The sequence below is a fragment of the Cololabis saira genome, chromosome 19 (assembly GCF_033807715.1).
Source record: "Cololabis saira isolate AMF1-May2022 chromosome 19, fColSai1.1, whole genome shotgun sequence".
Lineage (NCBI taxonomy): Eukaryota > Metazoa > Chordata > Actinopteri > Beloniformes > Belonidae > Cololabis > Cololabis saira.
Genome location: NC_084605.1, coordinates 12410312 through 12427731, shown reverse-complemented (window position 1 = coordinate 12427731; position 17420 = coordinate 12410312). Strand labels below are relative to the sequence as shown.

At 40.4% G+C, this 17420-nt stretch overlaps 1 protein-coding gene across 1 annotated transcript in view; it reads right to left on the bottom strand.

Annotated features, from left to right (window-relative positions):
- Nucleotides 1-2027: 2027 nt before the first annotated feature.
- Nucleotides 2028-17420, bottom strand: part of LOC133419084 (ankyrin repeat and fibronectin type-III domain-containing protein 1) — a 176143-nt gene continuing 160750 nt past the window's right edge. The window contains exons 14-24 of the mRNA XM_061708101.1: nt 12106-12205; nt 11527-11659; nt 11322-11441; nt 10992-11207; nt 8980-9146; nt 8709-8859; nt 6914-7082; nt 5453-5619; nt 5133-5340; nt 2795-3525; nt 2028-2695 (exon numbers count right to left, since the gene is read on the bottom strand). Coding sequence (XP_061564085.1) covers nt 2387-2695; nt 2795-3525; nt 5133-5340; nt 5453-5619; nt 6914-7082; nt 8709-8859; nt 8980-9146; nt 10992-11207; nt 11322-11441; nt 11527-11659; nt 12106-12205 — 2471 coding nt within the window. The 3' untranslated portion in view covers nt 2028-2386. The remainder of the gene's footprint in view (nt 2696-2794; nt 3526-5132; nt 5341-5452; nt 5620-6913; nt 7083-8708; nt 8860-8979; nt 9147-10991; nt 11208-11321; nt 11442-11526; nt 11660-12105; nt 12206-17420) is intronic.

Here is a 17420-nt window from a genome sequence, read left to right as displayed (position 1 = left end):
TGTGCAGAGGGAAATGATCTCTCGCTCTAGTAGCCAGTGAAGAGAGCTTTCTGCTTGTGTCTCATCTAATGCACATTCAGTGCGCGTAACCACACAGAATGTGCACAAGATCGGTGCGCGTAAGCGGCATTGTAGGTACGAGGTAGAGGCGGAGGAGATGTTAGCGGTTATTGACGATTGGGTTTAATGGCTGAAAAGCCCCCAAACTGGCCGGGGTCGAAACAGGAAGTCTGTATTTGAAACTCCTACAGGCAAAAAACCTAAATATATAAAGAAATAAAATTAGAAGTAAAATTAAAGTTAATATTGGAATGCTGCTTCCTTGACTTTCAAAAGTCATTTGTCTTTATCTTATCAAGCATCACCGACACCAACTGTGCCGCAGTTCTGCTTCGTCCTCAGCACGATACCAGATCCTGCCTGGAGCGTTTCAGAAGCAGAGCGCTGTTCGCTTGGAGTTGTGGGTGATGATTGCTTTACATCTTGGTTCAGTTTTTCTTAAATAAATAATGTAACATTATATGATATGTTTTTTTTGTCTGAGGTTGTACCTAATTTTAAAAGCTGCTGAGGACCAGGTGACTTTTTTTTTTTGCTCTCTGTTGCTTGAAACTTTAGAACTGGAAGAAAATGTATTTTCAGTTTTACAAATGATTGGTTTTGAGTGTCTTGCTGTGTTTAGAAATCCTCGGTCACCAAACCTCAGATACTTCCCAGTAGAAGCTGGTGGGGAAACCCCGATCTCGCTTTGTAGCTCTGAATTTTCTGATGGATGTCGGGTATACCACTGAACAAAGCACAACAAAAACACGGAACTGATTAACTTTTACAGCGGCACAGCATGACTACAGTACTTCAAAAATACTCAGCACATTTCTGGAAGGATTACATGCTTTTCTTAAAAAACAAAAACCAAAATGTAGAAAATATTGCTTATTATTTCTCTGTTTTGAAAACCAAAAATAGCTGGTTTTGTTATTTATATATTTTTTCTTTTCTTTTCTTTTTTTTACAAGATGACAAGATGATATTTGTAAGCTACGCTATGACTGGTCTACTATACAAAGGGCTTGCCTCCTTAAAACAGCACCGGGTAGTTAGTGCCACTGATCTACTGCTGGCAGAGCTGCTCGGTACCAGACAGTGTCGGGGCCAAAAGTAGTCGAGTGAGTTGTGGATGAGCCAATTCATCAGGTTGATTGCATCCTCAGGGGGGGGACACCGGCCACTTTTGTACTTCTCCCTTCCTTCCTGCTTTCTGGTCAACGTCCAGGGCCCACATCCTGGGAACTGGGGGCCGGACGGCTGCAGCCAAGAGCTCTTTGGGAATGAAACCGTGAGATATTACATAGGATAAGCTACGACGGAGTATTAGGGCCAAACTAAAACAAAAAAAAATTGGAAATTACGAGAATAAAGTCATAATATAATGAGAATAAAGTCGTAAAATTACGAGAATAAAGTCGTAATGTTGCGAGAATAAAGTCGTAATAGAATAAAGTCGTAATATTATGAGAATAAAGTCGTAATATTACGAGAATAAAGTCGTAACATTACGAGAATAAAGTCGTAATGTTGCGAGAATAAAGTCGTAATATTATGAGAATATAATTTATGAGAACTCTAACAGGAAGAGCTTCTTCTCCCTGTGTTAAAATGAGGAATATTGAGCATCTTGTGAAGTTATATTTATATATTTATAATATATTACGAGTTTATTCTCGTAATATTATGACTTTATTCTCGTAATTTTACGACTTTATTCTCGTAATATTATGACTTTATTCTCGTAATTTTACGACTTTATTCTTGTAATATTATGACTTTATTCTCGTAATTTTACGACTTTATTCTCGTAATATTATGACTTTATTCTCGTAATTTTACGACTTTATTCTTGTAATACTATGACTTTATTCTCGTAATTTTCCGACTTTATTCTCATTACATTATGACTTTATTCTCGTAATTTCCTTTTTTTGTTTTTTTTGTTTGGCCCTAATACTCCGTCGTAATAAGCCCTTTCTGTGTGTGATGATGTGCCTGATCCAACGTCAGATAGGGGCTCCATTAACCTTTCTCAGCATCACATTCCTTTGCCATATGATTTCTTATGGGACAAAGTCTTTTTTCTCTTTGTTTAACTTTATTTTTGTCTCCATATGAGGGGCTGATGTTCATGAAAACAGTCCAGTGTATGGGAGAACACATTCCATGGCAACACTGTAGCATCTCTGATGACAGGGAAGAAGTAGAACATGTTATATGGTTCAGAACTTCAGTTTAGGACGGTATCCCCACAATGACAAAGAAAGCTCAGTTCCTTTAAAAGAAAATCCCGACATCCGTCCTCTTTCTGCTCCTCCTCTCGCTCCTGGAAGTGGTGTCACACTGTGGTGGCCCGGCTGTGTTTGAGGGCTAGCGGTGAGTACTCCTTAATGCGGACGCATAGTTTCCCCCTTAGCCAGGGGTTCTGGAGCTCCAGGGGACGGAAATCATCCTGGAGCCACTTTTCTCTGTTGTCTACAATCAACACAAGGCCAAAGTGCTTCATCTGTTCGGGACTGTAGTAAACACATTGCTCCTGTTCATCGCTGCCTCTGTTACTACCCAGCATGCGCCGAGACACAACGTTCATCTCCTGCACTACCAGCTGCACCATCTCCCGTGCTGTTGTGCCTGCAGTTACACAAAGCTGGAATGCAGGAGAGGAAACAGTTGCTTAGCTTTTTACCAGCATGAACACAAACATTGGCAACAGTTAAGAATCGATGAAATGACTGTGTATCAATACCTTAACACTGGTCTCCTTTGGCAGTCCTGTGCGATACTGTGGGTACACTCTGAGTGTGGCATGACAGCCTTTCCTAAACACTGCCGGCGACGGCGAGGAGAGTCTCTGGGTGCCACTGTCCTCTGATAAAGTACGCGCCGGGGGAAGTTGCGGGCAGCGGTCGCCGGAACAGCAGCGATCCACGGACGAGGGCCGGTGCCATCTTTGCTGCGGGGAAGAGGAGGGTGAGGAGCAGGTGGTGTGGTAGGAGTAAGGCCGGTGGTGGGCTGATGTGGTGGAGGGGAACTCCAGGCTGCTGGTTCTCACGCAGAAGGCCTGTCTCTTCTCCGTGATGTGCAGCAGCTCGATCTGCCTGCTGGGCAGGATGAAGTCACTGTCAAACAGCTCTGGGGCTCCCCTCCGCCTTTCTCCTCCACACCGAAGTCCTCCACCTCCTCCGTACCTCTCACTTTCCCTCCCTAGCTGTGGCTCGGAGGCCTGGAGGACGTCGGGCGTAGAACCTCGCAGAGCTCCTACTCCACGTCCACCGCCGCCGAGGCACAACCCTCCTCCTGAGCTGCTCCCATCGCTGCGCAGGAAAGCGCGGGGCTCCAGGGGCGCGGAGGACGACAGAGGAGAGGGCGGTAGCAGGTCAAGCTCACGGGGGCTCTGAGCACGACTAGAGTCATAGTCACTGTCGGTGGTGAGGAAGACTTCAGAGGAACCTTCTTCATCTGATAGACCCGGAAAATCTGATGGACGAACCAAATAACAGCAGAATTTCAGTTTTCTCCGAGTCCTACACTTAGGCCCTGTCCCAATACTCCCACTACCCCTACTTTTCAGCCCTACCCCTAAATTTTGCGTGTTCCCGTGAGGGTAGTGGTGTCCCAATTCCTCTTTTCACCTAGGGCAGGGGTCAGCAACCCGCGGCTCTAGAGCCGCATGCAGCTCTTTAGCGCCGCCCTAGTGGCTCCTGGAGCTTTTTCAAAAATGTTTGACCTTTTTCTTCCTTTCTTACTTCTTTTTCTTTCTTTTTTCTTTTTTTTTCTTCTTTTTTCTTTTTTTTCTCTTTTTTTCCTTTTTTTCTCTTTTTTTCTTTTTTTCTTCTTCTTTTCCTTTTTTCTTCTTTTTTCCTTTTTTTCCTCTTTTTTTCTTCCTTTTTCCTTTCCTTTTTAATCTTGACATTTCATTTTTTCTTTACATTTCGACTTTTTTCATGAAGTTTTGACTATTTCTTTGACATTTCGACTTTTTTCTCAACATTTCGACTTTTTTCTCGACATTTCTACTTTTTTCTCAAGATGGACTTCAACATTAATCTTGACATTTCGACTTTTTTCTCGAAATTTTGACTTTTTTCTCGACATTTCGACTTTTTTCTCGAAGTGCATAATAAAAAAAATCTAATACAGAAACATGCAGCATGTGTTGTCTTCATTCTAAGGTTTATACAAGACTTTTCATTTTTTGCGGCTCCAGACATATTTGTTTTTTGTGTTTTTGGTCCAATATGGCTCTTTCAACAGTTTGGGTTGCCGACCCCTGACCTAGGGGGAGTGCTGAAAACGAGAGGTAGTGGATATGAATCTAGCCCTACACAGCTAGGGATTTTAGATGCACCCTAGTTCCCAGAATGCTTTTCGTCGTCATTTGCGGACTGAATCAAAAAGTAAAAACATGGAGGACATTTCTTATTTTTTAGTGAATAAAATCAATATTTTGAGTTAGTTTCTGCATAAAAATGCCTTTTGATTACATTTTAGCGAGAAATATATATTTTACTTTCATAATATTCACTCAGTGAATGTACATTATCACTCGTTTTCTCGTTGTTGCGACCTCGCCAGAATAAAGGCTGATTTATGGTCCCGCGTTACACCAACGCAGAGCTTAGGCAGGCAGAAATCCCGACATTTTCTGAGCAAATTTCTTAACAGGCGTAGCTGCAACTGTTAGATTTCATCTATTAAACCAACATTTATCTTCCTAAATGATTTATTTCAGCCAGCGGTAATTCTCCACAAAGCTGCAGGTTTCTCCCCGGGACGACGGCGCAGGTTGACCTGGTGATCATGTCTGTACTTATCATCGCCGAAAACATTGCATCAAATTTCTTAACAGGCGTTAATTGGATAAACTGAGCCCAGGTTGGGGATCTTAACGGTTACTTTTACGCCTGAAAAAATATTAAAACTTAATAAAGTGGCATATTAACAGCTGAAATTAAAACAGCTTTTGACTCTCAGCTTTTGGCTCTCAGCTTCCTGATTTTAGGGATGGTGCTGAAAGTAGGAGTAGGGGGAGTATTGGGACAGGCCCTTACTACAACATCTGTATAACCAGATGAGCGTCTCACCTGAGTGTTTGCGGCAGGGTTCAGGTGAAGGCATGGGAGAGGGCATGAACTCAAGCTGAGAGGAGGTGGAGGGCGGCTTCTCTGGCATCACTTCCTTTGAGAAATCAATGATCCAGGTTATAGAGATGCCTCCTGTTGGCTGTTTGTAGCGCGCATACTGCAAAGCATCCATAATCCACCGGGCGTCCCGCCACACCTCCTCCATTTGCTGTTGTAAGGTTATAAAAGTTCAGTAATAATGCATTCATTTGGATTCGTGCAAATGTCACTGTGGTGTCTAAAGTAGAACAAAAACCCTCCCTCAGCACCGGTGGTCATACCTGCATGTGGTCCTGGACCTGCTGGTGTTTCTTTTTGGCAGCAAGAAGCTCTGCCTCAGAGAAGGCTTCTCGTAGCGCCTGCTGCGACATAAGGGACTCCAGCTCCAGCAAAGCCGACACTCGGCAATACTGGCCGATGAAACTGGGGCAGTAGGTGTTAAAGTGGACTGTTTAAGAAACGGAAAACAAAACACTCAATTCCTTTCCAGTAAATTCAGAAATATACAGAGACACATCAGTTGGTATTGCTATTACTGTACCGTATTTTCCGCACTATAAGGCGCACCTAAAAGCCTTCAATTTTTTCAAAAGCTGACCATGCGCTTTATAATCCGGTGCGACTTATATGTGGATCAATGTTCGATTTTCTTCAGATATTTTTCTTTTCTTACATTTCTCCATACTTGGCCTTGCTGGGGTTGAAAGTCGCGACGAATGGATGGTGTTTTGGCGGGTATACCGGCTTTCATTTTATTTTGAGCGACGAAAAACAATAAAATATATTTATTCTAATATGTCAAGATCACAATAATCTTCCAATTTAGAACTAAAATATTAAAGAACTAAAATAAAATAAATAAAAATACACTTCAATTAAATACTTTTTTTTTTTTTTTTTGTAATTTATTTTCCCAAGCCACTCGGAGCCGCAGTATAAGGATGAAAGAGCTGCATGCTGCTCTGGAGCCGCGGGTTGCCGACCCTTGGTCAAATGCAGGGATCGGCAACCCGCGGCTCTAGAGCCGCATGCGGCTCTTTAGCGCCACCTAGTGGCTCCTGGAGCTTTTTCAAAAATGTTTGACCTTTTTTTTTCCTTTTTTTCTTCTTCTTTTTCTTTTTTTTCTTCCTGTTTCCTTTCCTCTGTAATCTCAACATTTCAACTTTTTTTCTCAAAATTTTGACTATTTCCTGGACATTTCAACTTTTTTCTCAACATTTTGACTTTTCCTCGAAATTTTGACTTTTTTCTCTAAATTTTGACTTTTTCCTCAACATTTCGACTTTTTTCTCGAGATTGTACTTCAACATTAATCTCGACATTTCAACTTTTTTCTCGACATTTCGACTTTTTTCTCAACATTTCGACTTTTTTCTCGAAGTGCATAATGAAAAAAAAAATCTTCCCCTAGTTATAACTAATATAGCTACATGCAGCATGTGTTGCCTTCATTCTAAGGCTTATAAAAGACTTTTCATGTTTTGCGGCTCCAGACATATTTGTTTTTATGCATTTTTGGTCCAATATGGCTCTTTCAACATTTTGGGTTGCCGACCCCTGGTCTAATGGATGCATAACGTAACCCCAGCCTCTACTGTAGCGCCTTATAATGCTTATAACGCCTTATATATGGAAAAAGTTTTAAAGTACATCATTCATTGAAGGTGCGCCTTATAATGCGGAAAATACGGTACATGAAGCGGTGGGATGTTATCAACTTGTGTAAAGTTTGATCCACTGACCAAGCTCAAAGATCTGCAGGGGCAGGGTGAGGAAGCCGGAGCGGGGGGAGTACGGGTTATTCTGACCCGGCGCCGTGCACACTTCATCTGACGGTGGCAGGAGGAGCAGGAAGGACACTTTCTCCCCAAACTCCAACACTTCCTGGCTGTAAATGCGGAAATCCTGTGCCTAGACACACAAGCAGGTGATGTTTAGTTACCTTTCAAACAAAACAGTCAGAACTGACATCTCCAAATAAACTTTTGGATCTTCAATAACCATTCGCTGTTAGTTGAGACAGGAGTTCAGCTGCTCGGTGCAGGGCCTCCTTTGTTTTACTTCTTATGGTAAATGTTTCACTGATTGACAAGTGTGGTCTGCAGGGAGGCCAGTTTAGCACTTGGACTAATTACAGACCCTTCACAGATCTGTTTGTTGACTCACTCATTTTGCACCAAAGAACCCCAATAACATCATATTATATTTCTGTTAGTGTTTCAGTTAATATTTGTGAATCAAAGAGTATTTTGAGCCCTTGCACTTGTTGCTAGGGTCCTAAGGATAAGATACAATTGTTTTTAGCTTTATTGTAAACTTTGGTGTTCAGGGATTTTTGCAGATTACATATTATGCACCACCGATTTTTAAAATTTTTAAAAAAAAATCCCCAATTTTTTTCTTTCTCATGCTACTGACTTATTACCAGGTAATGACATTTTGTGACGTTTTCCATCAGGTAAGGTTGTAAGTATTGAGGGCTGTTCACACCAAGAACTATGACAATACATCCAACAATAATGATATCTACATTGCTGAAAGATAATGTTCTGTAACCCCCCCACTTCACCCAGACTCCAGAACAGACCTGTACTACGGTTTCTGTCTCTGTCAGTCTTTTACATGGGGATGAACACACACACACACACACACACACACACACACACACACACACATATATATATATATATATATATATATATATATATATATATATATATATATATATATATATATATATATATATATATATATACTTACTTTTATAATTATCATTATAGTTATAGCTCTTTACATTGTTTCCAGCCTTTTACTGTCCCTGTCACAACTTATTTTAAACACAATACTATCATCACATGCAAAACAAAATGCAATGCAAAAGAAAACAAACTAAATGGGCTATTTCTCAGTTTCAACATCTGATATTACTTAGTTGTGCTATTTTAATGCTCAAGTCTTCTGCAAAGAAACAAAAACAAAAACTCTGAGCCAACTCTTTAGTAAAGCAGTAATACGTCCAGGCAGTCAGGGGGATCTCCTATGATGCACTGAGCACCCATTTTCACTCTGCTATATTTATGCTGTTATTGCAGTTGCAATTGCTGAATTGGTATTATGTGAATAAATTGAAATGGAAATGAACTGGATTGTAATTAATTAGACTTAACTCCAATATAAATGTACTCAATCGAATTGAATTCATCGGTTTACTGAAAATTGCTCTGAGATTACTTTTGCTGTGAACTGGTACTACTGTATATCAATAAAATGATACCACTAACATTACACTGAGTGAAGCTCAGCATGGACGATGTGTTCCTGTGTTGGAACACACTAAGCAAGTTTCTGTGTTGATAGTGATAGTACGAAATGTTTTGGGAACTCTGGTGTCACTTCAGTTGAAGTCTGGAACATGGCTACATGCTTCCACTAGCTTAATGGTACCAGTCAAAAACAGGCCTTCTCCAGAAAAAACAGACTTTCACTCACTTTACACACCTATCATGCAGTTTCAGTGTGATGCTGGCTTGCTCTCACCTGGTTGCCAGGAACATTGATGTGTGCCATCAGGTCCTTAATTGCGCTGCGCAGGTCATGCAGGAGGCGATGCGGGGCGCTCTGCACATCATTGTCCATTTCCAATGACTCCTCCAGAGAACTGAGGGCCTGCAGCCACTGCCACTCCTCTCTGAAACATTAATGCTAACTTTTCATAGGTTTTCCACATAAGGACAAATGCAATTTCAAACCACAGCACCACGGGACGGTTTAAGGAACACAAAAACACAGTAGGTAACAGGATTCCCACCTGGACACGTTACTGTTGTCTCGGATTTTGGTGTGACAGAGGACGTTGGGGAGCTTCTGGGGCACCAGCGCCCTTATCTGCTCCACTGATGTACACAGTTTCAAGTAGCCAAGGTATAATCCTGGAGCTAAAAGCTTCCTGCTACGCCTGTGATACGCCAACTTCTCCTGGAAACGGGACAGACACTCAGTGAGCAGAGGTGGACAGAGTACTCGACCCCAGTACTTGAGTAAGAGTACAAATACTACTGGTCAAAATTTACTCCGTTACAAGTAAAAGTAGCTCAGTCAAAATATTACTCGAGTAAGAGTAGAAAAGTACTTGCTTTTAAAGGTACTTAAGTATCCAAAAGTAAATGCTTTTAAATTTACTTTAAGTAAAAGTAAGAGTAAGAGTAAATTTCTTATTTTCCACATCAGTAAATTACTATATTTTTTCTAAATTAATTTAAGGATATTTTAACTCTTGTTTCTGAGAATTAGCTCTTTGAAACCAGCTGCACTGATGTGCTGCTTTTAGAACCACAATGTTATATAAAACCTGCAGAAACACCAAAAACAAATCAAATGAATGGGATCATAAGAGGACAGCAGATGATGCAGAGTTTATTAACAATCATGAACTGAAACCAAATGAACCTGACAAACGCAGGCTACTTTGGCGGTATCGTTTTGAGGAGGCTTGACGTATTTCCGCTTTACGTACATCCCAGTGGAGAGCGTGCACTGTGATAGGTCTCCTCCTTTGACAAAAACAGCTTGTGTCCAATAGGATTTTAGGGAAGAAGAAAAAAGAGCAGACCTGAAAGTAACGAATACTTTTCAGCCTTCCTAGACATTTACTCGAGTAAAAGTAAAAATATTTGTCTTGGAAATGTATTCAAGTAAGAGTAATAAGTACCAAAGAAATCTAAGTAAAGTACAAATCCTCTGGATATGTACTTAAGTACAGTACTCAAGTAAATTTACTCCGTTACTGTCCACCACTGTCAGTGAGAGGATGTTAAGTGAAGTTGAATGTGCGCTTCGTCTCCACGCACATCCTTACGGTCAGCGCTGTTTCATGTTTAGCTGTTTAGTTCGTCCTTGAGGCCATTCAGTCTAAAAGTCATCCCAGAATGTTTAAAGTGGAAGTCAGCATTTAAAATAGCACAACAGCACATTTTTATGCATTTCATCATATAATTTGTTTATAACTGGCCGCAAAAAAATACTTCAGTGTAGAGTGGTTTTGCCAAAGGAGTCTCCACTATTGTTTCAGAACCGCAAGGCGAAACCGTTGCACAATGGAGACAACACAGCATAGCAACAATGGTATCAGGTTTACTGAGCTGTATAGACAAAATCAACTTGTGGTTTAGTTCCATATTGTGGTTTATGTGTACAAAACAGCCGCACAGCAACGGTTACATAACACTAAATGACAACAGTTGGATGATAAGATGATTGTTATTTTTACGTCCAACATGCTGAAATTCACGCTCCATTTGGTGGTAAAATTACTATTGCCAAAATGAAAAGCTTTAAAAGTAAAGTGTTGCTCATGTTGCATCATCAATAATCTAAGACTGATTCAGTCTAAAGGGAAAAATGTTCAATAGGTGGGTCATAGAAGACCAGAGCCAAGGTGCACAAGCAGCCCTTGTAATAGGAAGCACATTTAAATTTACAGTAAGTCCCATTGTTTCAGCCGCAGAGCCCCGCATTTGTCCTGTTTGCTTTTCTGTAAATGGGAGTTTTCAAAGCATGACAGCAATTCCAATGAAAATACATTTAGGGGCATTTTCTTGTTGACAAAGTCTCAAAAACTATATCCTTTAATCCTTCCAAATATCTGGGTAAAAGCAAAATGCAAAGAATGAGCTTATTTAACCAAAAACCGCTGCTGGCAACCCCTCCCCACCGCCATTCCTTACTGTTGTGGAAGCACTTTGTCTGAAGAAAAAAACAATCTTTTTTTGAAAGAAATGCATCAGTTTCCAATCAGTATCCATGTCTTCCTGTGGGACTCACGTGGAGTGTGATGAGGAGCATGTCCAAGGCAGTGGGCTCCTCAGGGGACGAGATGGACTTGCGTTGGAGCTGTAGTTTACAAAGCTGTGTCCATCGTACCCCATCCAGGTTGGGACTGGCCTTCATATCCTTTAGGAGCGCTATTAAGGCATTGCCGTGTTTGTCTTTGATTGGCTCAAAATATACCTGCCCAAGGTCCTGGGTTCCCAGCATGCCCTGATTGACAGCCATCAGATAATACAAATAAAGGGATGGCACTGACATGAATTTTTAAGACTGAGGTCTTGATGTGTTCACCAAGACAATTTCATTACAAAAACCTCATACTACCTGCAACTGAGAGACAGCCTGCAGCATTTTGAGCCGAGTCTGCAGAGTGCATGAACATGATGACTGGGAGGGACTGAGACACTGCTGGAGCCAGGAAATCTCCTCCCATAGGTAGGACACCTGTTGCATGAATAATATATATCAGTTTTGACTGATTTCCAAATGCATATATATATATATATATGTTTGGTATTCGTCTAAATACCTTGGTGAACCAGAGGAAGTCCTGCATAAGTGAGCTGGAATAAGAATCTTCAATCTCCACAATAGGAATCTGATCCTCTGGAGTCACCAACACGTTGTCATCTCTGTAGAATATGGATGTCAGATAGAGACCTCTGGAGAGAAACACAAGACCAAATGTTACAGTTGAAAGGGGGGCAGATTATAGTGCTGATTATCAGTGCTCATATGTATAATTAGAAATTTGAGTCATTAAGATAAGATGGTTCTTTATTTATCCCACATTTATTCACAACATTGCAGCTGCAAAGACATAGAGGCTTACTCACACACAATTACACACAGTTCACATATAAATACAGCATGTACAGATATGAAAAATATAAATTATATAATAATTTAAAAAAATTAAAACTAGCTCCTGCTGGCACAGAAATAATGATGCTGTCAGCAAACAAATCAACACATTTTTGATATTTAGTGCAAACAAAAATCCTGATTTATTGACATACATTAAGAAAATAACAACTGAATTAGTTATACTTGATGCATATACTAATTATAATTCCATGTCAATCTAAAACATTTGTTTTCTGCTAACCTTTTCAAGCTTTTGACAAATTTGCTGGTGGGCTGGAAGAGGTGGCGCAGGCTTTTGGACACCGAGTGCTTCCTGCCTTGTGTTGGAGCTTTGCACTGTTCTGTGTAAAAAGTGACATTGAAACAAGAAATTATCAAGCAACAGACTGAATTTGATCATTTGAATGATAAATACGATGTTATTAATGTTTACAAATTAGGCTCTGAAAAGCTTGTGCCAGGTCCGTGTAGGTCCGTGTATCTTTTGGTCATTGGATTTTTCCGTCATGAGTGGGAATCAAAAAACAAAAAACGATTGGTTTATTTGATTTTCCTTTTAAAACAAAAAACAAATATTGAATACACTGCATTTTTTCTTTTTCTGTGTTAATATGATTTAACAAAGTTTCAAAATACGCTTTTATTTTCGTTTTCTATTTCATATAAGAAAAATGAAATCCCTAGTCAACAGGAAGGAAAAAACGAACCAAAAACAACCGTTTATTCATATTCGTGCACCGGAAGCTGGCATTTACAACCGAGTGAACTTAGTTCTGGACATTTAACAGGCATTCCTGTGACAATTCTCTCCAGGGGAAGTTTGATTTTAATATTTTATTGGTCGGGTTTACGTGACTCGGAAATGGCTCTGTATGCAGTTCGGGTAACCATGGCAACCATAGCGGCGCTGAAACAACAGATTAAGGATTATTTTTTAAAGATTGATTAAGGACTTGTTCCACAGCGGTTTGACGCACAATGACATTTCCTGCACGTTGCAGCAGATGCGTCTCCTGCAATGCTCAGAAATGAGCGTCAGAAGATTCTGTGCTCGGCATCATCTGAGGAGAAAAAGGCTACGCAGAGCTGGAGAGCGCTTTGATTCAATCTATTTATGAGGTTTTTATTCAGATGTCCACAGTATATTGCAAATATACACACTGCATGCGACGCGAGCGAAAGTCAGCGTCAAAAACAGTTCCATTGCTTTATTTTTTATTGCACTGTCTGGTTGCGAGCGACGCGGTGCCGTTTTGAGCTGGACTTTTGTCGCACGCCCTGCTTCTATTTTCTTCCCGTCGCTCGCGTTGAAAGCCGGTTGAAAGTTGAAAAAAAAGTGTAAAGCGCTGTAGGAAACAGTCATTTCAATACAAGAACTTCAATAAAGTGGCAGCTGCTGGAGGGAGATCGCCAGGCTGGAAGGTTCTGATAAGATAATAAGATATAATAAGAATCTTATCTTAATCTTATTAGGGCTTAATTTGTCCCGGATCCTGCCGGATTGATCGTGTCCTCTGCTTTTTCCCCACATCCCTTGATCTGACATGCTGACATGTTTGCACCGCACGCCGGTCACTCCAGCTGTTCGCTGTTTGATTGCGTAATCACACGCCGTTATTAATTGTTCGGTTTTTTCCCCACTTATTCCACCGAATAATAAGCTTGTTTTCTGTTTAGAAAGTACAAACGTAGGGAGATTACAAGTAATCACCCATCTTTTACTTGTCCCTTTACTCTTTTAGGAGTCATTTTAGGAGTTTCTTTCAGGAGCGCACGGGCGGGTGAATAAAGGCTGATTTATGGTTCCGCGTAAAATCGACGGCGTAGCCTACAGCGTAGGGTACGCGGCGACGCGCACCGTTCGGTGACCGCGCCGCGTACCCTACGCTGTAAGGTCTGCGTTGATGTAACGCGGACCATAAATCAGCCTTCTAAAAGGCGAGTCTCAGCTGTCAATCAAAAGAACGTGGTAGAACGTGGGGCCGATAACGCGTTCAGAGCGGGTCCGATGCCACGCATTGCGGCGCGACAGTCGGACGCTCGCATGCAGTTAGGACAGGCTGTTAGGGAGCCGTAGCCTAATTTTTGTTGACAGCTTTGTACTGAACACTGATCACCCCGATCACGTTTGCAGTGTACACGTTTAAAACCCATTAAGCATGTCGGAAGGCCGTTGTGGCTGAGTTTTGTCATTAAACGCCATAAAACTTCTCTTGGACTCAGCGTGCTTCTCTGTCAGCAGCGCGTCATGCAAATATACAGGACCTTACAATAAACTCTCAAGCGGCTCTTAAAAGTACAGGAAAGCCGCAATACCGGCTATCTGTCTTCACTGGGGGTGCTTGCTGGAGAAGGTCGGGTTGGAAGAACCTGAGAGAGCTCCATCAGCCATACCATGAATTCCGGCGTCAGGTAAAGTTTGTGCTGCAGTGCAATTTATACATATAATGGTAATCACGTGGATACCTCACGCGTGGGACTAAATTAATTCTTCCAACCCGACCTTCTCCAGCATGCACCCCCAGTGAAGACAGATAGCCGGTCATTCGGCCATGATGAATCAAAGCGCTCTCCAGCTCTGCGTAGCCTTTTTCTCCTCAGATGATGCCGAGCACAGAATCTTCTGACGCTCATTTCTGAGCATTGCAGGAGACACATCTGCTGCAACGTGCAGGAAATGTGTTTGTGCGTCAAACCGCTGTGGAACAAGTCCTTAATCAATCTTTAAAAAATAATCCTTAATCTGTTGTTTCAGCGCCGCTATGGTTGCCATGGTTACCCGAACTGCAGCATACAGAGCCATTTCCGAGTCACGTAAACCCGACAAATAAAATATTAAAATCAAACTTCCCCTGGAGAGAATTGTCACAGGAATGCCTGTTAAATATCCAGAACTAAGTTCACTCGGTTGTAAATGCCAGCTTCCGGTGCACCAATATGAATAAACGGTTGTTTTTGGTTCGTTTTTTCCTTCCTGTTGACTAGGGATTTCATTTTTCTTATATGAAATAGAAAACGAAAATAAAAGCGTATTTTGAATCTTTGTTAAATCATATTAACACAGAAAAAGAAAAAATGCAGTGTAATTCAATATTTGTTTTTTGTTTTAAAAGGAAAATCAAATAAACTAATCGTTTTTTGTTTTTTGATTCCCACTCATGACGGAAAAATCCAATGACCAAAAGATACACGGACCCGTGTACTTCAAGGCCATCCGTTTTTTGTTTTGAAATGACAAAATAAAAATAGACAAATAATCCAAAATAATCAGTTTCCTATCTTTTGTTTTGATAATAAAAAAACGGAAAACGGATCGTTATCCATTATCCGTTATCCGATTTCATTGATATGTTTGAAAATCGAAATTGGGAATTAAAACAGCGAGTGGAAAACTCTTTTCTCTATTTCCTATTCGTTTCCAAGATACTGAAAACAAGGATTGGACAAATGGGGGGATTGCACATGCGCAGTAATAAATTAAGAAAATTGTTTCTGGTTCTTTTGTTCATCAGATTGAAAATTAACAGTTTTAGATTTTTTTAATGTTGAAACAGAAAATAAATCAAATATGAAACCTGGGAGTGAAACATGAGTTTAATCTGTAATCTGTCTTCACTCCGTCATGAAACTGGTAAAATGTTATGAAAGTCCATTCAGCTGCAGCGTAAAAAAAAAGCAGCGTCCAATCAATAACATGTACTGAACTCGGTCAGTGTATCTTTTGGTCATTGGATTTTTCCGTCATGAGTGGGAATCAAAAAACAAAAAACGATTGGTTTATTTGATTTTCCTTTTAAAACAAAAAACTAATATTGAATTACACTGCATTTTTTCTTTTTCTGTGTTAATATGATTTAACAAAGATTCAAAATACGCTTTTATTTTCGTTTTCTATTTTATATAAGAAAAATGAAATCACTAGTCAACAGGAACGAAAAAACGAACCAAAAACAACCGTTTATTCATATTCGTGCACCGGAAGCTGGCATTTACAAAGCAAGTGAACTTAGTTCTGGATATTTGACAGGCATTCCTGTGACAATTCTCTCCAGGGGAAGTTGTTCTGTACCACCCCGTCCCACTCCAGCCAGCCACTCTAGGCTACTATTCCCCCCCCCCTGTGTTTTCTGCGGTGCATTCACACTATACGCGAGGCATGTATTTTACTCGTATTTACTGACATTACGCCCCCAGATGTAGCTACAGTTGTCATAGCAACAGTAAACACCAGGTCAAAGCAGCAACGGGACTGTGGTCATTTGTTGTGGGGATAATGGGCTGACGTCAGTTCTAGAGCTTGTTAAAAGATAGAAAAATGTTCTTTACCACAGGCTGCTGCATGTTAGCATCTCAATATCATGTGAAAGTTCACTCTTCTGATGGATTTGAACTACATGCATTTGCAGCTACAACAATTTCAAGACGGTCATTCATGATTTCCACTGCAGCCTCCATGTTTCTACCGGGAGAAGGGTCGTGAAAAGCACGGAAAAATAATAATAATAAAAAAAACTAGAATAGGCTACAATATGCCGACAGTCCATTATGCCGAAGGTCGTGCTATAATTGTTACAACGTTTGGGTAGGCTGTGACCTTCATCAGGTTAACTGTCAGACAGTTCATGTAGGTGGAAAAACACGTCACTCATTGTGTCATTCAATCTTCATTCATAAATTCTGGCTCAGGTCTGACACTGAGTGGCCTAAATAGTAAACGGTCACGCAGCGCGCATCAATTACCACTTGAAACAAGAAACACACACAGGAAAAACGCTGAGATAAATATCTATCCATACAAAATAAAGAACAACAGCAACAACAATAATAATACATCTATTAGACCAAAAGGTAAAATAAAATTAACTTAGGCTTTTTTACCCACAAAATGACAAGATGGTGATAAAATGAAAATAATAAACTCTATTGTCATAGAACTTTTCTAAGTTTGCAAGGCACTTCAAAAACAGATTTTAAAAAAAAGCACAGATAAAAACAACACAGACAACGAAATATACAGGCCCTAATAGCTTATAAGATAATATAATAGGCTATATTAGGCTATGAATAATGTTATAAATGCACAACGACGTCTGAGTTAAGGAAGTCTGAGAGAGAGAGAGAGAGAGAGAGAGAGAGAGAGAGAGAGAGAGAGAGAGAGAGGGAGAGAGAGAGAGAGAGAGAGAATTAGCAGAGCCTACAGACGTTTAAAAGTCAAAACAAAAGTATTTACTCAAAGAAGTGATTGTAATCAATTACATAATTTAAAGTAGATTTTTACTAAATATGATAATACATCTAGGCCTATGCGTGGTCTGATGATCAGCTCTCAACGTAAGACTATATTAAATTCTCTGTGGAATAATGCTCCACCTGCATCAATTGGATCCTCGTCAAAAGGACATGTCATGTTCGTAGCCTAATAGTAGTGAAAAGAAAAGTTGTAACACTGATTTTTTTTTCTAATCAATGAAAGACGGCATAACTGTCTCAACTGCGCTCTTGGTTGGTAAAGAACAGCTCATTCGCGCGCTTGCTTTGTAAATGCCAGCTTCCGGT